The following is a 23,835-nucleotide window of genomic DNA, read 5'->3' as shown; positions in this document are numbered from 1 at the left end:
TATTTGGTGAAAATAGGGTATCATATAACGTCCATAGTTTACTCCATTTACAGCAAACGGTGGAGCAGGTGGGCGATCCAGTAAACGGTTCCGCATATGCTTTCGAGAATTATTTAAAACATATTACAAATTACGTTCGAAAGCCAACCAAAATTTTACAGCAAATACACAGGAGAATAGACGAAGAGCAGTTTTCACCAGACTTACCAAAATCGGACCCCGTCAAGATTAATAAATATATCATTTTTAAAGGTAGCAAATTAATGCAAAAGGAACCTAATAATTATTGTTATCTTGAAGGAGATATTCCTGTAGTAATAGTATCAGTAATGGAAGACTCTGTCGAACAGTTTAGAGCGAGGCGATTTATGAACCTCAGAAACTTTTATACTCAGCCTTTCAACTCCTGTGACATAAGTATTTACCTAGCAGATGCAGAGCCTTCACCATCTGAAGAAATTTTGAGGCGGATGGACTTTTCTAATAACCGTAAGTGCTTAAATTGAGCTAATTACTTTGAATAAATAGAAACAAATTAAGTAATTCGTCACGTTGTAAGTGTGTCACGATATTTTATTTAAAATGATCTATTAAATTTATTTACTTGTTTTTCAGCCGAAACGAAAGTGGTTCAGGAAAAACTGGATATTCTTGTAGAATAAATGCATTCGTTAAGAGGTATAAGTATGATTAAATGAGCTTTTAGTTAAATATTCATACCTATATATATTCAATTTAAATATATTAAAATTTAGCTGACCAAAAAGTAAAACAGGAAAAAATCGAGCTTTATGTTAGTATAAACACAGTTTCAATTGTTTCTTAAATCCTAATTCATACTTTGTTTACAGATTGATGCGATTATGATCCATATTATGGCTGGAGGGATTTTAAAAAACCTTAAAAATATTATGGCTAATCCGGTTGTGTTAGCCTACAATGTTAATGGCGTTCAAGGCAAAGCTGCCTTGAAAGAAGAGAGCGCTTTCTATGACGTATTAATTGGTAAGTATAATTTAATTCATTGCCGATTTAATTACAAAATTTAATCTTCACATTTGTTCCCTAGATGCAATAAATCTGGTTGATGGCAGTGGTTCGGCCGAAGAACAACTTAGGAAGGCCATGCAGCTGCAGAAAAAGCGCTTTTTTTAAAATACAAGCGTCAAAAAAAAACAAACTGAAAATGAAATAATATAAATTGTTATAACATAGAAAAATATAATATAGAAAAAACTGTATTTTGAAAAAAAAAAAATTATAAATATTTAAAATTTTTTTCATTCTTTTACCACCCTTTCATTCATATCACCACCCCTGGCATTGGTACTCACATCACCACCCCTGGCATGGGTACTCACATCACCACCCCTGGCATATGGGTACCTATGTAACTAGCCCTTTTATGGTGACCCAATTCACTAGTTCGCGGTAAACGATGTGGTGGCGATTGACCCTTTTTGCGGACATTTCATACAAAAAACGAAATGATGAAATGCATTGCTTAGGGTCAGCAAAGTAAGTAGTGGTGGTACCCTAGTAAGTAGTGATTTCACCAGCTACGAACCACTTACCAGTACTAGAGGGAAACTAACAATTTTAGTAATGGTGACTGAAGAGACACACTGCACTCATTAATCACATCAGATGATTTCAACGTCCTAATGGCTGCAGCCAGATATGTAGCAGTGACCTTAGGAGCGGTAATGGACCCATATTCAGGAAGTGAATATGGATATGAGTTGTTATAGGGATCAGTAGAAGAATAAGAAAGAATAAGAAATAGATCAGAAGAATCATGGTCATTACAAGTTTTTTCAGCGCCAAGGACAAATGTAAACGGCACACCAGAAGACTTGCGCTTTAAGTTTACAAATGAGTAAAATTGTTTAGGATCTCGGGCAAACTGACGTTTGCAACTTATAAGATAATTCTCATAACATCGAGTATTTAAAAGATTGAAATTAGACTTGGCTATGGAATACTTAGACCAGTCGACATTAAAAACATTTACATTTAATATTTCTTAAATTCTAAAGAGGGATGCACACATCCAGAATAGAGTTTAAGGTTGTATAAAAAAGCGATACTACCAAATTAATATCAACCGACTCATATAAAAGGGACCAGTCTGTTGAGTTAATTAATTCGTTGAGCAAAAGAAAATCCCATTTGCGATAACAACGACTAAGTTTAGAAGGCAAAGGAGTATAATTGAGATGATTATCAACAGCTAATAAAACCTCTAAAGTGGGGTGAGGTATATCCTCAGGTGTACAGAAAGGAGTCGATCTCACTACATCAAAGAGCGAATCATAATTAATGAACACAAGATCTGGTGTACGATTTAGATGATTGGAAATAGAGTTAATCTGAAACAGAGATTAAAAAAGATTAATCAAAAAGATAATGATCAATTGTCGGAATAAAGTAATTTGTATTAAAAGTTTCTGACCAAGAAGTGGAATATTAATCACTCAACACAAGAAGCAAGTCTCTATCATTCACATGTTAATAATCTTCTTTTATACAATTAATATGTTGAGCATAACTTGTACATCAGAATAGGGAGGGATATTAGAACATGTGATACACAATGAGCACGATGGGAGAGTTAATTTAACCCCTAAAATCTCCGCATCATGAAGGGACGAAAAGGTAAACACTTCGGAGAGGATACTGGATTTAACACACCACCCCCTCTGCGCATTGAAGGATTTCACTATTATGAATCTTATTACTTAGCCACGATTCCGTGAATGCAATAATATCATATTGTACACTAAAACTGTGCAAAAATAGACTTTTCAGTTTAGAACTTAAGCCACGTACATTTTGATAAATCAAGGACAGCTGCGAAGAAGATTGGAAAGTATTTAGTTTTTTGGTACAATGTTTGATGACGATTGCACCGAAGGTAGATTTACAGAAATAGGAGTTGATCTCTTACGGTTTTTAGGTCTAAATTCATGAACAACTACATGAGGTGGCCAGAAATGTGGGTCACATAAAATTTTAAAATATTCTACCGGCACATTTATCTTGAAAGAGGCAATTTCACGCGAAGTTGCGAAGCTAAACTTTGATATAAAAACATTAGCCGAAGTCTTGCTTGCAATAAAAGCAGATACTGCCACACAGGTCGTATCAGATGAAAGCCTAGATAAGAAAACTTGCTTTCGAGGAGAGACAACCGATAAGGAGATGCCGGGAGTGGCTGAATTATTGACACTCATGTTTTGAACGACAATTGGAGAAGATTTTTGAAAGGAGACATGAATTTCAATAGCAGCTTCAACAGAAGAACCATTAGCTTCAGGAACAGGTGATATGGGATCAAGTGAATTAGGAGCGGATGAGAAGACTGAAGCGCAAGGTGAGGGAGGGGCAAGCAAATTAGGTGACGGTGTTGTTACAGAATAAGGTACCAACAACGATTAAGACTCCAAGGGAGAAGGGGGACTCTCGAAATTATATTGGGTTAATATTTTTTCAACAGCAGCCACTGGATAACTGCTTAGAAATCTTTTTCAGTTTTAAAAACTGAGCCCTTACTGCGCTGTAAATTTTAGAAAAATTGATCTGTTTGTCTTAAGAAATCGGACAAGACCAGCGAACACCCCCACTACCAATTTTTACCGTGGACATAATCTTTTCATAAACACGACCAGTGAGACCTACACATTTAATATGCATCATATTATCGCACAACCATCAATTGAGAAATTGCGCTTGTGCAGAGTCCAATGCCTGCCTGAACGTGAAAGATTTTTTGCATCGGCTCATATTGGCAATTGGGATCAAATTAGAAATTAAAGAAATGCAGCAGAAATAAAAACAAAGAGAGTTTAAAATATGTTGACAGAGCGAGTCCAACAACAATCAGCCGTCGAAAAGCAGAACGAAAGATTATGTTGAGAGAGATAGTCAACAACAAACAGCCGTTACAGAGCGTAACGAAAGAAACACAGAGAGTTATTTGCACAGCAAACCACGGATCAAACCTTGCACAGGAATATTCAACACTGGCAAAAAACAACCGACCGCAGTTGTGTGAACAGTTCAATAAAAACGATTAATTATAAAAATCAGGCAAATTTGCTGAGCAGACAAACAAAAACGTCTCACTCTTACTGAGGACTATCTCTTTTTTAAATCATGAATTTCAAGAGTTTTTGGACAAAAATCAACCAAAAACAGGTAAGAAAGTTGCAGTCGGGCGTTACTGACTGCGGAATACTCATGCAATCAGCAATTTAGTAGTCAAGTTTTGCTCTAATATTGTAGAAAATAGAACAAGCTAACAGTAACCTATATTAAAAATAAAAAATAATGTGAAAATTACAGGGTATTATTCGATATACCACGCCTCTAAAGAAACGTAACAATATTATTTGAGGAATCGATAGAGGAGATTACTAGTTACTTAACTATGCAAATTTACCATTTGCCATGCCACCTTTGCGCGGAGATAAATCCATTATTGCTCTTTGGGCTTGGAAGGTCAACCTGCGTATATTTATCAAATTTCAGGTCTCTATATTACTATATCTTCAGGTCCGATTTGCCACGCCTCTAGTAGGCATAGATATATAATTTTCCACCCATCTTTAAAGAATCGAAACGGAGAATACATATTCCTAGTGGGTGAATCCGGAAAATTTATAAATCGGAGATATTCACGTGTATATGTTCAAAATTTCAAGTCTCTAGCTTCAATAGCGCCGAAATAGACTGCGTCCCAAATGGGGCGTGGCAAACTGTATATCCTAAAGTATAAGAGCCAGAAGCTTCAAATTTGGATAGTTAAGTTACCAGTGACCTCCTCATCGATTCCCCAAATAATATTCTTACGCCTTTCAGAAGCGTGGCATATCAAGGAATACCCTCCAATTTTTTCATTTTTTGAGCCTAAACTAAGTTACCGTTAGCTTGTTCTATGAGCTGACAGTATTAGAGCTAAAATTAGATACTAAACTGCTCATGAAGTCTGAATGAGTTGCAACGCCCGACTACGTTTGTAATTGTTTCGGGCGGGTTGGTTGCACGTCTGAAAAATTTTTTGCTTTCGGCTATGGATAAAATTGAGCGTCTGACCGTGGGCGGATCGAGCCGGATGCAAAAAAGTCGGCCCGTGCCCACCTCTAGGTTGGATTTAAGGGCGGGGCGTAAATTTATATATATGTAAATCTAAATTTAAAATTGGGTCACTTTCAAGATGTGGCAGAAATAAATTTATTACTGATTTTTAAAAAGATTTTTATTTCTTGATTTATGGAGATAAACTAGATATCCGCGCTATAAATGACATCTTGAAACAAATTTCAAGTCTCTAGCTCTTATTTATATGAGATCGACGCGTTCAAACATACAGACATACTCAAGAAAGAAAACTCAAGTCGAGGGGGCTCGACTAGATACTATCCTAAACCAAACTAATAGAAACCACTTTTAGTATGGTTACAATTTCAATTTCGATGTATTTGAATATATAAGAGAAATAGAAATATTGTTTAATTAATATATAAATATTTTGACGCTAAATAAATAAACATAAATTGCGCGCTCTGTTTTCGAGGTAGAGAAATCTCGATCGACCGTCGCGCCACTAGTCAATTGTGATGTCAAAACTGAAATAGATTCACTGATTCAGCGTCATCTAGCAAAACTGAATTAACTGCTGATGTGATTTTAAGAATGTGATAAAAGAAATTTAAATGTTTATGTGCACACGTATATATACGTTTGTTTATTGGCCAAATATTTTATTATTTTTATAACCTAAGCCCATTGAAAATCGGAAAACAGGGCATATTGGTTATGCGAAAACATATGTAACTGGCAGAAGGAATCATCGCAGACCCCATAAAGTATATATATTCTTGATCAGGACGACGAGCTGAGTCGATATAGCCCTGTCCGTCTGTCCCTTTGTCCGTCCGTCCGTCTGTATGAGTGCGTCGAACTAAGAAGATAGAAATGCTAGAGAGCGGAAATTTGGCATGCATACTCGTGTATACCATACGCAGTACAAGTTTGCTTTATTTTTTCGATTAATCATCCGATAACTTATTTATCGAGAATAATCGAAAAATTTATTTTGTTTTTTCAGCCTCATTTGAACACTATTAGAGCTGGAGACTTCAGATTTACCGTGTATATACATATGATTAAGACAAATATTTTGTAATTTACACATTTTGGATACCACGCCCAATTATCCACCAATTTGTAAAAAACGCATTTCAAATACTAGACTCATGTGCTTTGGAATGTACATACATTTGAATATTATGATTACGTACTGATTTAGATTGTTCGTCTAGAAATTAATTTATTCAACAAATAAATTCTCATAATATTGCCCACATTGCAGCGCAGTCCAAGCGCAGTCGCTGATTACTGCGCAGTGAGCAGAGCGCGTTGTTGTACGTGCGTGCGGATGCATGTGTATGTATGTATATGTGCATATAAGAAGTGCAAAACTATTAGAAAATCAGATGGAGGGTTCAGGGTATCTCCTAGTCGAGCAGTCTCGACTAGAGCCTTCTTACTTGTTTTAACGTCGATGTACTTACGGAATATAATGAAATTTTCAGCATATGATCTACATATTCCTTTGAATATTTGAGAAATTTAAACTAGTAAGAACTTTGCAGTCAGACGTTATAGACTGCGGAATACTCATTCATACCCCATCAGCAAGCGAATTCCCGAAGCGAAGCAAGCGTTTTCCCCATTGAAAATACGAAATAAGGGAATGTTTTTTTGAAATGTATGTAACAGAAGGAGACATTATAGACCCAATAAAGTAAATATATTCTTGGTTAGGGCGCCGCACTGAATCGATTTGGCCCGTCTGTCACATGCACAGACACACACACAAAAATAAGCACGTACGCATAAACATTGGCTCCAATGTGTATTTGAACGCCTTTTACAGATATGAGTGTGTATATATCCACTTAGGGGTGGGGAGTAAACTTTAAATAAAGGAGAAATTCTATAAAACACATATGAGTCGACATTCAAGACTATAGTTTTATAGGTGTAGCAGATATAAATTTATTACTGATTTTAAGGCTTTTAGTAAAATAGTCAGTCTCTAAATATAACAGACAACACTAGTGGCAAATAATTATTTTGCTACCAGCTACATTTGAAACTAATGCTTATTTTATAGCATCAGGAGCGTGTATTTATATGTATTTAAATTTTGCGTTTCAATATTCTCAATTAATTTTTACAGTTAAATTATAGTCTATGATTTAAGTTATTGAATACTCTGTTTCGAATCAAAAACGATTTAAATTCCCATTTTCAACAATCGATGATATCGATCTCAATCTCTATCTCTATCTCTTCTTTCTCTATCTCTTTTTATCTTTCTCTCTCACTCTCTCTCTCTCTCTCTCTCGCTCTCTCTCACTCTATCTCTATCTCTTTTTATCCCTCTCTCTCACTCTCTATTTCACTCTTTCTTTCTCTCTCTCTCCCCATTTAATAATTATACTTACCATTACGTCAAAAATTGTTGCACGATGAAGCGGCCAACTTTGTATTAAATTCAAAAATGATTTTTTCGCTTCTACCGGCAACATTCCCTTCAAACTTTGGTGATGCATTGCAACGGCTCCATGAGGGATATTCGGCACGAACCGTGGTGGTAAACAATGACTGGCAACAGATCCGTAGTCATTGACATTGTCAGAATAATCTCCAAGTTCCAATTGAGCTTGAAGGGCAGTAAGCATTATTGCTTCCATTTCGGTTATAGGATATCGTTCACTTCTTAGAGAATGCAATAATTGATGATAAAGTAATTCTTTTTCGATTGCGTCATCCAGATTAATGTAAGCATCATAAAACAAATGCTTCTTAAATAAAAACGCTTGATGTTGTTGGGGTTGCATAGAACTATTAATCTGTGAGTATTGAAAAAAAATACGAAAAAATTTATGATAATGTAATCTGATATACTAGCAGAAATTCAAGCAAATAAGACAAACTTTAAAAATCTTTCTTGACTAGCACAATTATATTGCAATGGATAATTGGAAAGAGATGGTATTCAAACTTTTCCATTTCGTTAAAATATATATTTTTAATAAAATAACGCCAAATTCGTTATATCTCTGAATTTCATAAAATGGTAAGCATAGATCTATAGGCAAAATTTAGAGTTTTGAGTATTCTAGGGACACGAAAAAAGTATCTATATTTCTGGTATCGGGTACATTGGGGTGACGATACTGATATTCTGTACTCGATCTTTTGGTTTCGATATTTGTACTTATCAAGTATCTCTAGAGCCATATCACTAACCAGAGAACACATAGACCGGACACGTAGTGTAAAGTGTTTTGCACACTTTTTTTTGACATTACGACCCACACAACTTCGTATTTGCTCGGCTCCTCACTTTTAGGTTCAGGCAACGAAAATATTCGAAAGCACAATCATTCAGCTTCATGCGCTCGACCGAGATGGTCGATGGTTGAACAAAAGATCCTTCTGTGCTCAATGTTTCCCTTGCTCTCTCTCTCTCTCTCTCTCTGTGCTCTTTGCTCTCTCAAATGTGTATATGTGTGTATGCATGTGAGCACAAGCAGCAGCTCTGAGCTGCCAGCTCACGAAAATTGAAATTTCTTCGCAGCAAGAACCCATGCCTTCCCTTCTGTGTGAAGAGTATACCGAACTCTTTAAACCGTTTGCCAAGCTCGTACAAAATCTGTATATGTGTTTTCGAAATTATTTGTGGTAAAGGTATGAAAGCGTTGGTGCTCATAGTGAAAATGCTTTCGCGACGAATGTGCACGCACACACTCTCCCTTGCTACATGTATTATGAGAATTTGTATGTCTGTGTGCGTAGCTCTTGCTGCTTGTAGCAATTTTAGGTCCCAGCATTTGCATTTGGTTGATCTTGAGAAGTGCCTCACACTTATATGTACATATGTATGCATGTATGATTGTGTGTACGCAGGGGACGCGATGCCCACAATTGTGGAATATCACTTGTAGAAGCATTTGTATGCCTATGTGCCTTTACATGTGCGTTTGTGTGTGTGCATGTGTGTATGCATGGGACGAGAACATTGGCTGCCTACCTCAACTAAGAATTGTCTGAATGATTTTGGGCTCGAGTTGAAGAGGCGCGCTTATAACTAAAGTGACAAGTGCATATGCCAATTCTTTTTAGAAGTTTTTTTTTTTATTGGCATGCACCTGTATATGTATGTAACTATATGAACAGGTACAAAGGATCGAAAATCGCATCCCATTTGTATACTGAGCCAAATAAGGTACTAAACTTTTTTTTTTAATTCCTTCGGATAGCCAACCCACGATCATTGAAATTAAATCCAGGTGCTTAAATATAAGCGCGAGTAACTATACTACACACATACACATACAGTATGAGTTATTCGACGGTCACAGTGCCACAAAGAATTCGCATATGCACTTGTCACTTTAGTTATAAGCGCGCCTCTTCAACTCGAGCCCAAAATCATTCAGACAATTCTTAGTTGAGGTAGGCAGCCAATGTTCTCGTCCCATGCATACACACATGCACACACACAAACGCACATGTAAAGGCACATAGGCATACAAATGCTTCTACAAGTGATATTCCACAATTGTGGGCATCGCGTCCCCTGCGTACACACAATCATACATGCATACATATGTACATATAAGTGTGAGGCACTTCTCAAGATCAACCAAATGCAAATGCTGGGACCTAAAATTGCTACAAGCAGCAAGAGCTACGCACACAGACATACAAATTCTCATAATACATGTAGCAAGGGAGAGTGTGTGCGTGCACATTCGTCGCGAAAGCATTTTCACTATGAGCACCAACGCTTTCATACCCTTACCACAAATAATTTCGAAAACACATATACAGATTTTGTACGAGCTTGGCAAACGGTTTAAAGAGTTCGGTATACTCTTCACACAGAAGGGAAGGCATGGGTTCTTGCTGCGAAGAAATTTCAATTTTCGTGAGCTGGCAGCTCAGAGCTGCTGCTTGTGCTCACATGCATACACACATATACACATTTGAGAGAGCAAAGAGCACAGAGAGAGAGAGAGAGAGCAAGGGAAACATTGAGCACAGAGGGATCTTTTGTTCAACCATCGACCATCTCGGTCGAGCGCATGAAGCTGAATGATTGTGCTTTCGAATATTTTCGTTGCCTGAACCTAAAAGTGAGGAGCCGAGCAAATACGAAGTTGTGTGGGTCGTAATGTCAAAAAAAAAGTGTGCAAAACACTTTACACTACGTGTCCGGTCTATGTGTTCTCTGGTTAGTGGCCATATCGATTAAAAAATACGCGGGACCATGCGAAGCTCGCCTTAAATTTAAGACTTCGTTAAGTCATTAAAAAAAGTAAAAAAAAAAATATTGCTCATAAATCTATATTTAAATTAATGAAAAAAAAAAAAAAAACAATAATAATAAGTTCATCAGCCATAAGTCATAACAAGTCAAGTCATAATTGAAAATGTACTTTTAACTTTTACTTTTTAGCCCAAAAACATTAAATATATTTCAGATTTAATAAACATTTCACCCAAATATAAATACCCGATTCCTCGCAGCATCGATGCTTTTGTGTCGATATTTTTATGAGTGCGATACTTTGCATTCGATATCGTGTCCCTAGGTATACCTTAATGGTAGAAAATTAAGGTCACTTACCAAAGGATGATAATCCTTTTTAGGTACACTGCGATACCGCTCCCATTTTGCCATTACATCACAAACCTTCTCTTCACTTGATAAACTTCTTTCAGTATTCCCGAACATTTCATACAATGCATATCCTAAAGAATTTTCCTGTAGGCCAATTGTTTTTTTAATTATTTGAATAACATCATTGGCCGTTGAGCTGGGATGGAACTCAAAAGAATAATATTGTCCATCCATAAAATAGACTTTTGAATAGCATGGCCTTCGATTTGTCGTACACAATATCTCTTCACAGCTCGGAGTCCATTGTCGACGTCTAGTTCCTTGAGTTCTTAGGAAACACTTGAAAAAAATTATTTAAGCCACTTTATAAATTGCACGTAGTTACTTTATAAATTAAAGTTATATAATCATATTAAAAAATTGTGTATTTTTAGTTTTTGCTTTAAAAAAAATGAAATATAAGTTGCTTGCAGGTTTCAGGGGATCGTAGTCGAGCAGTCTCGAGTAGAGCTTTCTTACTTGCTTATTTTTATTGTTTTTAAATATTTAATTCTCCCAATTGCAGTAAATGTTCGCTATGCCATTATTTTTTAAATATATAAATATATTTTAGTGTGTAATAATTTTTTTTTTATTAATATTTGTAAATTTCATTTGAATTTTAAATTGAAATTCTTGCTAAATGCATGTCCGCCCGTTTGTCCATATTACAAAACTTGGGTGACTTTAATTGCCAAAATAAGCAATAAGTCGAGACTGCTATTTCAATACTTCTTCACGTCTTTCATTGACTGCAGTGTGGGCTTACTATGGCAATTTAATTGTTTAATAACTTGTCATGTCATTAAAATTTTCTACTCTCTAGCTCTTATATCTCCTGAGATTGACGCGTTCATAAATACATCTCATTTACAAGGGGTTCAGTTTATACAAATGTGTATCTTAGCACCAAATACCGATAGTTAATAAATTTAATTTAAATGGTTTAATTAAATTTGAAAAAAATGATCGATTATAACAAGCAAACCTTTCTCTATTGTATTTATACTTAATTAATTAAACTGTATCGACTATTATTCAATTACTTACTTTTTCTGCAAATCTGGCATACTTTCCTTCCTCAGATATAAAATCGCTAGAACACCTTTTTAAGTGTGCCATCAGGTATTTTCGAACAACCTTTGTGGATGGCAATATAACACTGCATGCAACAGACAATAAAGCCCAATTTCGCAGGTTTACCCTCGAGTTAGCATCAGGGTGATCCGTAGTTTGCTTAATAAGTTGAAGATAAAGTTCATTCAATAGAGAATCCTTTCTCATGCATTTATCCATAATGGATTGCACTATTCGTACATGCTCATCCTCCACTCGTTTTATTGTGTCACCTGTAAATAATATTAAGTTATTTTTGTCATTTTAATGAATCGATAAAAAAAGAAGTAAGAAAACTCTAGTTGAAAGTGCTCGACTAGATAGATACAACCCTGAACTAAGCTAATAAAGAAGCACATTTAGGTTCAAAATTTCAATTTCGATATACGTATGTACATATGTATGTATTTGAAAATTTAAATGATACAAGTAAGAAAACTCTAGTCGAGACTGCTCGACTACGTGATACCCTGAAACGTCCACACACACGCCCATGGACAGTCGCATGAGTTGCGGTAATTCATACCTGAAGGAGAGAAATAAATAATTTCAGTGGTTCTTTTTATTTAAAAATGTGTATTTTTATTGATCTGCTCGCTTGGCTGTCCAAAATAGCTTTGAACTCAGCTCTTCATTTTGCTCTTCTACTCGCTGTGCCTGCAGTTCCTATCTATGTCGCCAGAAAATTTGAGTATATCCGTTGTCTGTCGCTAGAAATCTCGCGATTTTTTCGTCATCTGTGGCGCCGCTGTGACAAGTAGGCTTATGTCTTTTATTATGTTGATCTTGATTTTTGCAGGATTGGTGTTGATACTGTGATTTCATCCTTGTGGAAGATTTCGGAGTCATCATAAATTAGCCCCTTAATATTTACTTTGTATACCCTTAATCCATTGAAAATGGGAAATCAGGGTATTATGGTTTTGTTAAAAGTATGTAACAGGCAGAAGGAGGCGTGGCAGACCCCACAAAGTATTTATATTCTTGATCTTGTCCGTCCGTCCGTCCGTCCTTATGTATGAATGCGTCGATCTCAGAAGATATAAGAGCTAGAGAACTCAAAAGTTTTTTAAATGTCCGTATATAGCGTGCGAGTTTATCGAGTTTATCACTAAAAAACGATAGCTCATTCCGATACTTTTCTATCGATAAAAAACCTTATCGAAGATCACTTAAAATTATATCTCCTACATCTTTCAAGCTAGAGTCTCCAAATTTAAAATGTATATTAAAATGCATTTTATACAATTTCGGTTTTTAATAAAATTAACTCGCCACCCCTAAATCCACCCCCTCACCCTCATCTTTGTAAAACTCGTGTATCAAATACTAGAGACTTGTGCTTCGGTATACACATACATTTAAACATTATGATTACGTTCTGAAAGTTTCATAACGATCGTACTTCTAGAAATAATAATAAATATAATAATAACAAATAAAATTTGATATATTAAATTATTCAACAAATAAATTCTCATAATATTGCCAACAATGCAGCGCAGCCAAAAACCCAGTCGCCTTTGTGTGTGAGTGTATGTGTATGTGCGAATTCTTATTGAAATATCAGTTGCTTGAAGGGTTCAGGAGATGTCGTAGTCGAGCAGTCACCACTAGAGCTTTATTACTTGTTTAAAAGCGATTTTTCTATTCTCAAAACCTAGCAATACTGTATATGTGCAGTAGGGATTAGAGGTGCCAAGCTACCGATGGTGGGCCCCATCGATTGAGGACGATAGTGATTTCCAAACCATCGATAAAGGTCGATAGTACCATCGATAGTGGTCGATAGTCGCAATAAAAAAGAGTGATTCTTAGCCTTAAAAATTTGAACTTATATGAACAGTTCAATTTTTTGAAATCTGTTCACAGTCGCTACTTTTGCAATCGAAACTTGCTTCAGAACTGCGACCTAAAATTAGAAAAAAATACTAATAATAATAATAATGCTATAACTCGAGATCTGCTGGACCAATTTTCATGGTTTTTGATTTGTTGGATTTGGCTCCGCTACGAGTAGGATAGTAGATCTTAAAAATACTGAAAAAATTTCACGAATACTTGAAAAACGCGGTTCTTCCCTAAAGATTCAAATTTCCATTTATACTCAGTAGGCTTGATAACAGCGACAGTTTTCGGTCCTGCTCTCATATTATACAATAGTATAGAAGTAAATAAACAAATGTCAGTCAGTCTACGGCACAGCCACAGGCGAACCTGACTATTTATAAAAAAAAAAAAAAACACACACATTTGATAAAAATAAAAAAAAAAGCAAAATATCTCGAAAGTTCAGGTATTTGTTTTCTCGATTGCTGTTCAGGAACGAACATAAGGATTGGATTGATGATCATTTCGTCAAGAATATTATTAATTATCAAATTTGTATTTGTCCTGTACATTATTAAGATTTCCACAGACAGAAATTCCGGAAGTCACATACTTGGCCCCCCGCAGAATGTTCAGGCGTGAACATATGAATATACGATAATCGTATACATGCCTCCGACGCACTCAGCGACTAGCAGGTAGTGCGCTGTGAAAAGATAAGGGCCCCATGTACGGACTGCATAAATATTCAAATGAAGACCAACCCTTGCAACCCCAGAGTCAGATTACGAAGGAGACGAGCGCTGAGCCTTACAAACTCAGCGATAGGATAAGAATAGCTAATAGACCAACGCAGTCTTACTCACTCAGCGATAAGATAAGAATATGTAATAGCCCAATGCTGAGCCTTACACACTCAGCAATAGATACATTAGATTTAAGGGTTGAAATTATGCATGAGTCTGGGTATATAAAACCGGCCTCAGAAGAATAAAAATCAATAAGAAACTAAACACCATCATAAGTCAAGTGTATTCAATTGTATTATGTGTATTATGCGTATTATGTATTACTATTAATAAAAATGCCGCGTCCTAGAAGATCTAATCTTTCCCGGCGGACCCATGATGCAGTTAGGCAACGGAATATCGCTAGTCAATAATTTCACGACGAAGGAGAAATCGCCCGAGAAAGGCGTTAGTACCCAGCAAAGAAGGGTCTTAATTAGTGCTTCTCAAAGAGAGGCAGCCCGGGAATCTAGCGAACACTCAAAAATACAATGCCTGTTTCCGAATGACATCATTTGGGGCGGAAATAATTCAATTTACAACTGAAGGTTGGCTCGTTAGCTATCATGCTTAGAAATTAAAACCAACAAAAACTGTGCAATGGAACGCGTTTGGTGATAAGAAAACTGATGAGCAACGTGATTCACGCATCGATACTCAAAGGAAAATTTAAAGATGAGGAAGTTATTCCTCGTTTTCCGATTATCTCAACAGATATGCCCTTTGAGTTTAAACGAATTCAATTCCCGATTCGTCTTGCCTTCGCCATGACGATCAACAAATCACAGGGCCAATCTTTGACTATTTGTGGCCTCAATCTAAAAAATGCGTGTTTTTCTCATGGTGAATTGTATGTGGCATGCTCCCGTGTTGGCAAACCATTATTATTTGTTCTTGCACCTAACCAAAAAACAAAGAATGTCGTATACAATAAGGTTCTTAAATGAAAATCTGATTACTAAATTAATCAGAGTGTATCCCAACCATAGCTTTCAACAATTTTTTACCTAAATAATGGATAGGCAATGCAACGTTTGCCGGGCCAGCTAGTTACAAATAAATTTGTGCACCACAAATTTATAAAAGCGAGAATAGGTGTATCGAGATAAATTATCGGATAAAACCAGAGTTGCATTGAGTAAGCAAACGAACTGGCAAGTTTGAATTTTCTGCAGATGGCTATTATAGTTAATATACATATAAAACATAGCTCGCAAACAGCTGTTGACACTTTTTCGTTGTCTGCAAATAAACAATGAAAAAGACTCCGACAGAAATTGTTTATGTCGCGTATGGTTTAGCTCGCTCGCGCTCTGAGCGAGCCAGTTATTTCAGTTTTCATTTCGCTCAAGTCAAGCACTAACTGTTTTGATATTGGACGATAATATCGTAAAAGATGTGGGATTAATAATTATAATTTTTCTTAATTTTTATCATAGCTTGCGAATGATAGTTGATCGTTTTTTCTAATATGCTCTGCTTCATAGCATAACCGAAAAAATTGTGCAGACACAATCTCGCTATGAGCGGCTCTCTTTGTATTATTTTGAATCGGTTTTGGTCAAGCGCATTGACTTATTGGTGTGACGATCTCAAATGAGTGTCGCGTAAAGAGTAATACGATTTTCGCTTACACAAAGACTCTCAGCAAAAGATAGTTTGACTAAAAAACTCAACAGAAATGATCTTCGTGTGCATGCAAATACATATGTCGAAGCCCTAGTATTCTTGTTGAAGCGATGCTTATGACACGATGCTTATAATAGTGATAACACGATATTCATAATATTGTGAAGACACGACACTTATATTTTTTTTCTTTGTATAAGTCGGTTTTGGCCTTGAGACAATTTATCGGATTGGCATCATATTTTCGGCAATTTATACAAGAATTTTCGTGTTTGATGAAGCCATTATATATTTGGACGTTGGAAAAGAACGAGTTTGTCTGGAAGCCAGAACATAAACACATAAGACAAGAAGTTGTTTCTCTGCTTACGCGGAAGCCAGTCTTAGTAATCTTTGACCCCCAATACCCAATTGAGTTGCATACGGATGCAGTTGCTCTAGGATACGGAGCCATTCTATTACATAGAATCAACAGTAAGGCTCATGTCGTTGAGTTTTTCAGTAAGGCAACTTCATCTGCTGAGTCACGATACCGTTCTTACGAATTAGAAACTCTTGCGGTTGTCATGGCTATAAAGCATTTCCGACATTATTTGACGGGCAGTTCGTCGTTCTTACTGATTGCAACTCACAAAGGTGGTGGGCATATTTACAAACGTTCACGTTTGTTTTGCAGTATAGAGAGGGCAAGAGAATGGTAGAACACGATCCTTGCCAATTGTCCCAAGAGCGTTCAGATGGTCTGTAATAAATCAGATTCATGAATCAATTATGCATTTAGGCTGGGAGAAGACGTTGGATAAGGCCTATGACTATTACTGGTTTGAAATCATGTCCAAGTATATACGAAAGTTCGTCGAAAACTAAGTGGGAAGTCTGATCAAAAGGAGTATGTTATTGTCCAAATAGATGCTTTCACTAAATTTGTCTATTTAACACACACGGTCAAGATTGATGCTAAGAGCTGCATAATTGTTGTGACATCAGCTGTATCATTGTTTGGAGTACCAAACCTCATAATGGCAGACCAGGGTAGGTGTTTCGCCAACACAAAGTTTAGCGAGTTTTGTTCTAAACAGAAAATATGCTTGCATTTAATTGCGACGGGAGCAAGTAGAGCAAACGGACAAGTTGAACGGACTATGAACACCTTGAAAAATCTGTTAACTGCAGTTGAGACTAGCAATCGGTCTTGGCAGGACGCGTTAGGAGAGGCTCAGTTAGCCTTAAATTGTACAGTAAGTCGTGTAACAAAGGCAAGTCCTTTAGAATTGTTTATTGGTAAGGTTGCTCGTCCTTTGGGGCTGCTCCCACTGTGCGACACGACACATGAGGTCGATTTGGTAGAAACAAGAGCTCGGGCAGCGGAAAATATTTCAGCAGCAGGAGCTTACAATAAAGCGCGATTTGATAAAACCAAAGCTAAAGTAGTTAGATATAAAATAGGCGAATAGTGTTGTTGAGGAATGAAGAAAGGCATCAGACGAAATGAAGTCCCAAGTTTAGAGGGCCGTTGCAGATATCTGATCTGTTAGACGGAGATAGGTACATTCTCAAGTCATTGACGAATAATAGAAAGTACAAGTATGATCACGATGATATAAAGAAGTTACCGGAGGGGTATGTACCAATTGAAATGGAAAGTTGCGACGAAGATTTGAATATAATTGAAAGTGAAGCTGTTGAAAGAGACAGTAATGAAGTAATTGAAGCTGTTGCAAGAGACAGTAATGAAGTAATTGAAGCTGTTGCAAGAGACAGTAATGAAGTAATTGAGAGAAGCTGTTGCAAAAGACAGTAATGAAGTAATTGAGAGAGAAGCTGTTGCAAGAGACAGTAATGAAGTAATTGAGAGAGAAGTTGTTGCAAGAGACAGTAATGAAGTAATTGAGAGAGACACTGTTGCAAGAGACAGTAATGAAATAAGAGATGGTGAAATGTTCTGATCGTAGCGTGTGGCACATGAGATAATTTGATGTAGAACGAGCTAAGGTTATGATAATGCGAACAATTATGAAGAATTTGAGCTAAGTAGGAAGATAAATTTATGTCAACCTAAGAATAAAACTAAAATCGGAAATAAGATTTTATATAAAACTGTAAGAAGAAAAGAATGTAAAAAGATATTCAGTTGTAATGGATCAATTTATGAGATAAAACGGAATCTTATGCTTAATATTTGGTAAATAAATTGATGTATGTGGAAAAGCTTGGTATAATATTACACGAGGCCGTGTTAAGGTCAGGATGGCCGTGTCGAAGATCAAGTAGTACTAATATGTTGACGCGCACTGTAATGGTGCTTCTATTTTCCTTTATGCGTGCCTTCGAACTTGTGCGTGTGTGAGTCGAGCCTGTGTGTTCGATGCCCTTGAGCAAAGAATGCTCTATGACAGAGTATGGTGGTTGTTTTGGTCACACATGAGCGCAACCTGCATATAGAGTTGTTTGCTATTTCACAACTATTGTAATTTCATAAGAATATTGCATCAGCCGTTTGGTGTGTTGTGACTGGAATATGATTTTTAGCATGGAAATGTCCCGTTGTAGCTGGGCGACAGCGTTTCTAGAGCTGTCGCTGAGTGTGGTTCGGTGGCAAGCACAAGAAATGGTTGAGACAAAGAAGTCAGTTACGTTTGGAACTTGTCTGCCGCCGAAACTCGCTGCACAATGGAGATTAATCAAGAGAATACTAGTGCTTCAACAAGAATACTAGGGCTTCGACATATGTATTTGCATGCACACGAAGATCATTTCTGTTGAGTTTTTTAGTCAAACTATCTTTTGCTGAGAGTCTTTGTGTAAGCGAAAATCGTATTACTCTTTACGCGACACTCATTTGAGATCGTCACACCAATAAGTCAATGCGCTTGACCAAAACCGATTCAAAACAAAACAAAGAGAGCCGCTCATAGCGAGATTGTGTCTGCACAATTTTTTCGGTTATGCTATGAAGCAGAGCATATTAGAAAAAACGATCAACTATCATTCGCAAGCTATGATACAAATTAAGAAAAATTATAATTATTAATCCCATACCTTTTACGATATTATCGTCCACTATCGAGTCCAGGCACTCGATGTGCCATCGATAGTTTGGCACCATTAATAGGGATGCCGGCATAAATAAGCATGGACTTACTATGGAAACTTAATTGTTTAATAACTTTTCTTGTTGATGGACTATGCTCATGAAACTCGTCGTTATAAGTCTTAAAAGCCTCTAATACTTGAAATACGCTTTTACAAAGGTTGGGGTGAGGGGTTGGATATAGGGGTGGGGGGTTAATCACAACAAAAATCGAAATTGTATAAAATGCATATGTCCAGATTTAAAATTTAGGAGCTCTAGCTCTAAATGTGTAGGAGATATAATTAAAAAACAAGCTTTCGATAAGTTTATTAATCGATTACAAAATATCGGTAGTAGCTATCGATTTTTGAAGATAAACTCGATATACACAGACCTACGAAAAACCATTTTAAGTCTCTAACTCTTATATCTTCAGAGATCGACGCGCTCATAAATACGGACAAATCGACTCAGCTCGTCGCCGTGATCAAGAATATATGTACTTTGTGGAGTCTGCCACGCCTCCTTCTGCTTGTTACATATTTTTAACGAAATTATTATACCCTGATTGCCTATTGAAAATGGGTTCCGAGTATTGAAAGAGAACCACCTAATTTAATTTCACGAATTTTTACCTATCTCAGCCTAACAAAAAACAAGTAAAAGTGCTCTAGTCCAGAACCCTGCCAGCTAATGTTCTAATCATTCTTCACTACATATATACACATCCACACGTTATCATTTATAAATTATACTGAAACCAATGGTTAACGAATGCCTCGAAAACGAACATTTCACACAACGAACACATTTTTTTAGGTAAAAAAACTGATTAATAAACTAATTTAATTCAAAATTACCTGATATTCCAAGGCCGGAAAATTTTAAAATTGAGTCAAATATTTGAATCATTGTAGTTTCATCTTGATCCGTCAATGAGCTTAGACAAAACGTGAGTTGCTGTTTACTGAATGCCCAAAATGAATGAGGAAATCCTTTATATGTTTCTCCGTGGTCTTGAGGACTTGTTCTTTGTTCTGCTCGTAATTTTTCAATGCGATGTTTAGATAAGCGTCTCAGTGTGTTTCGTAAGAAACCTCCCGATTCATGAGGTTTTCGCACTATATTTAAGTCTATTAATTGCCTGCGGCATATAATAACATTTTGATACAATCTAATTCTATCTTCATTGGTAATTCCTTTTCCTTTTTTAGTACAATCAAAATTACTTAATATCCAATTTGATAGTGATGGGTAATATGAAATAATAAGAGCACCGATTTCATGCTTTTGTACTGTTTCAAATACAAAACATTTTTGCAAATCAAGAAAAATGCTATCTTCATTCGTAAATCTAGGCGAGTGGTTAGAAGTGCGATTGAGGGATATTGTAAGAAAACTATCACTTGGATCTATTAAAATTGATTCTATATCTGAATATTTAAACTGATATATAATGACTTTATCTTCAGGTTGAATGAATAAGACTCCTTCACAATTGATTCCTAAAATTATATTATTGACAAAGCTCCAATATCCTTTATAAATTACGTTAAACATAGTTGTTCCGTAAAGTGGGTATTGCATAACGCAACTTAAGTACAATACTTTAGCAGTTAATTCATTTCTTGATGATCCATATTGTCGATGTGCTTGAGCAAGAATCGGTATCCAAAATTGTTGTTCTCTTGTTTTAGAGATTCGGTTTGGTAAAAAGCTGTTGATATCACAGTAATATTCAGGCTTCGGCTGATTAGATGGATCTCCAAGTGCTACCTGTGCTTGCAAGCCAGCTAATTGTAAAGCAACTTTTTCACTGACAGGGAATTCATCGCACTAGAGGAAAAAAAATAGATGATACAATTTTACGCAGTATATATAATTATTATTATTTTAATTAATTAACATTATTACTATTAGTCAATAAATGAAATAACGATCAAATTCGTTTCCTTATTTTGTTTTAATACCTAAGAAATATAATGAATATATGCGATGCGTATCATATTTGTAAACCAACAAGAAGCTTAAGACTTTTAGATTTACAGGCATTGTAATTAAGTATATTTAGATAATTATTAAGAAATGCTACTTGGAAAATAATTATCTGATTATTAGCAAGTAAGAAAACTATAGTTGAGAGCGCTCGATTAAATACTAAATACAAACTAATAAAGCCGCACATTTAGTATGGTCAAAATTTCAATTTCGATTCATATAAAAATATAAGAGAAATAGAAAGCTCATTTAATTAAATATATATAACAATTAAAAAAAAAACTACAACACGCCCTAGATTTGAACCCGAGACTTTTCGATCGAGCGTCACGCCCTATATCACGACGCCACCAGATAGATACATTCACTGCTGCAGCGCCATCTAGCAAGTCTAAACCAAACTAACTGCTGATGTGACTTTATGAATGTGCAAGAATAACCAAACTAATAGAGACGCACATATAGTATAGTTCAAATTACAATTTCGATTTATATAAAAATATAAGAGAAAAAAAAGCTCATTTAATTAAATATATAAAAATTTTAAAATTAAAAAAATTTCGACGCGCCCTGGGTTTAAACCCGAGACCTCGCGATCCAGCGCCACGCCTTTTATCACGACGCCACCTCACCGTTCGAACTTGCAATGGCAAAACTCAAATAGATTCACTGCTGCAGCGCCATCTAGCAAATCTAAACCAAACTAACTGCTGATGTGATTCTAAGAATGTGCTAGAAGTTTGAATGTATATGAAGTTTGAACGTATAGGAAAACTGCTGTAGCTGATTGACTTAACCGAACTTAATGAAACTTTCAGCATAGTATCTACATATTCTATTGAATAATTGAAAAATTTGAAAAAATTAAAAATCATTCACAATTAGCTACAGTGGCATCTGCCTTGATTGATAATGTTTTTAATCGTAAATAAAATATCGGGAATAGTTATCGATTTTTGAAGCTAAATTCGACATCCGCGCTGTATATACGGTCATTTAAAAAAAAAAATCATCTAGCTCTTATATCTTCTGAAATCGACGCGTTCAAACATACGGACAGACGGACGGACGGATGGACGGACAGACAGGGCTAAATCGACTTAGCTCGTCGCCCTGATCAAGAATATATATACTTTGTGAAGGCTGCCACAAAGCTCGCAATGATAGGAACCTTGCAAAATAGGAATAAAAAGGGATCTAATAATGTCTAAAGCAAAATAAGCAAAACCAACGAGAAAACAAAGCAAAACAAAATATAATCATTTCAACCTTTGCAAATATTTGCAGCCAATTTAAGTACCTATAATATATAGACATAATGACGAACAAAATGCTAAAAGTCCCATTGGAGGAATAAGAGGGGAACACAACTGAAGCCTTAGGTAAACATGAAAAACGGAGAGCAAACAACATACAGTAATCAATGTTACTAAAATACAAATTTCACAAACACAATATATAATATAACATAAACTTAAATTTTAACAAAAGATACATACTTTAACTTTAAATTCTATTAATTGTACAAACAATTAGCTTAGAAACAATAATATGAATTGTTTCGTCAGGCTTTTGGTTGCGTTCGTTCAGCTTGTCAGATGTGAACACATGTTCTGTGTTGCGGAGCTGTTTTTTAGAACTTACCGATATATAAGCGACAAAAGCGAGATGTACTTGAAAAATTTAGACAATTTTGTGTCGTATTGATAAATTTGTATATAAATTTTCCAACGGATAATGCATATGAGCAGACGTACAAAGGAGTATTTAGGAGAATGTCAGTTGACAGTTCCCTACAAAATAGAAAATGTCTGGGGTAATCTTGCAAGACGGGTGTACGCCAATAATCAATTGAGACAATTCGATATTTTTAAAACGTAAATTCTTAATGAAAGGCTTAGGAAGAGAATTTTTGAGTTAACTGAGGCAAATAGGGGCCGAACTAAATAAAAATATTTGATTTTTCATCATTCCGCAACCATTTTGTATTCCTTTGACCAAAACATAATATTTGGTAATCATTTTGATAAAGCAAATGGGTGCTATTTTCCTTTATTTTTACTTATTTTTAAGAAATCGTTATTCATTTTTCAAGATTTTGAAGCAGTTAGGAAAAGTGTTCAGCCAATTCGTTTAAGTGGATTATAAATAGGTTATAAATATGATACGCAAGGCGGTATAGAATAAATATCTTACCTTTACAATACTATATACTGCTTGGGCGTACAACATTCCAACTTCAACAGGATCCTGGGATAATTCTCGTGTTGGTTTGAACAATCTTTTTTTAAAAACAAATCTATTTTCTCCGTATGTAGACGCATTTGAATGTCTTTTGTAACTATTAGGAGAGTTTTGCTTAGACTCCCATTCGGAGATGACATCATATAAATATTCAAAACTTTTTATATGTTCTTCGCCATCTGGACGTGATTGGAATATTGCCCAACCTTCAATTGATGCCAAATTAAGTTTATCTGCAAGTTTTTGTACTGCATCGATAGCTGTATCTGTGGGATGAACGTCAATAGCCTTTGTTCGGGAATCTAAAAAGAAAAATCGACAGACAATTGTGCCGAGTCGTCTCATAGCCTAAAAAAAATGCATTTATAAATATAAATTAGCAACCTTTGTAAATTCAAGCTATATAATATGAA

The 23,835-nt window shown here is 35.8% G+C and overlaps 1 protein-coding gene and 1 non-coding gene across 2 annotated transcripts in view; one reads left to right on the top strand and one right to left on the bottom strand.

The window, feature by feature from the left end:
- The window catches only part of LOC115565294 (myosin-VIIa-like), a 29,504-nt gene extending 5,734 nt beyond the window's left edge, over positions 1-23,770 (bottom strand). Inside the window, exons 1-5 of the mRNA XM_089261124.1 lie at positions 23,375-23,770; positions 20,041-21,016; positions 11,795-12,093; positions 10,712-11,044; positions 7,518-7,925 (exon numbers count right to left, since the gene is read on the bottom strand). Of these exons, the coding sequence (XP_089117250.1) occupies positions 7,518-7,925; positions 10,712-11,044; positions 11,795-12,093; positions 20,041-21,016; positions 23,375-23,767 (2,409 nt within the window). The 5' untranslated portion in view covers positions 23,768-23,770. The remainder of the gene's footprint in view (positions 1-7,517; positions 7,926-10,711; positions 11,045-11,794; positions 12,094-20,040; positions 21,017-23,374) is intronic.
- Positions 793-1,144, top strand: LOC115565458 (uncharacterized). The gene is made up of 2 exons (XR_016196207.1): positions 793-1,005; positions 1,070-1,144. It is a non-coding gene; the product is annotated as an uncharacterized LOC115565458 (transcript).
- Positions 23,771-23,835: the final 65 nt, after the last annotated feature.

The sequence above is a fragment of the Drosophila navojoa genome, chromosome 2 (genome assembly GCF_054131105.1).
Source record: "Drosophila navojoa isolate 15081-1374.11 chromosome 2, UAZ_NAV_1.0, whole genome shotgun sequence".
NCBI classification, from domain to species: Eukaryota; Metazoa; Arthropoda; class Insecta; order Diptera; family Drosophilidae; genus Drosophila; species Drosophila navojoa.
Note: the sequence above shows the minus strand (reverse complement) of the source record. Positions and strands in the feature narration are given on the sequence as shown.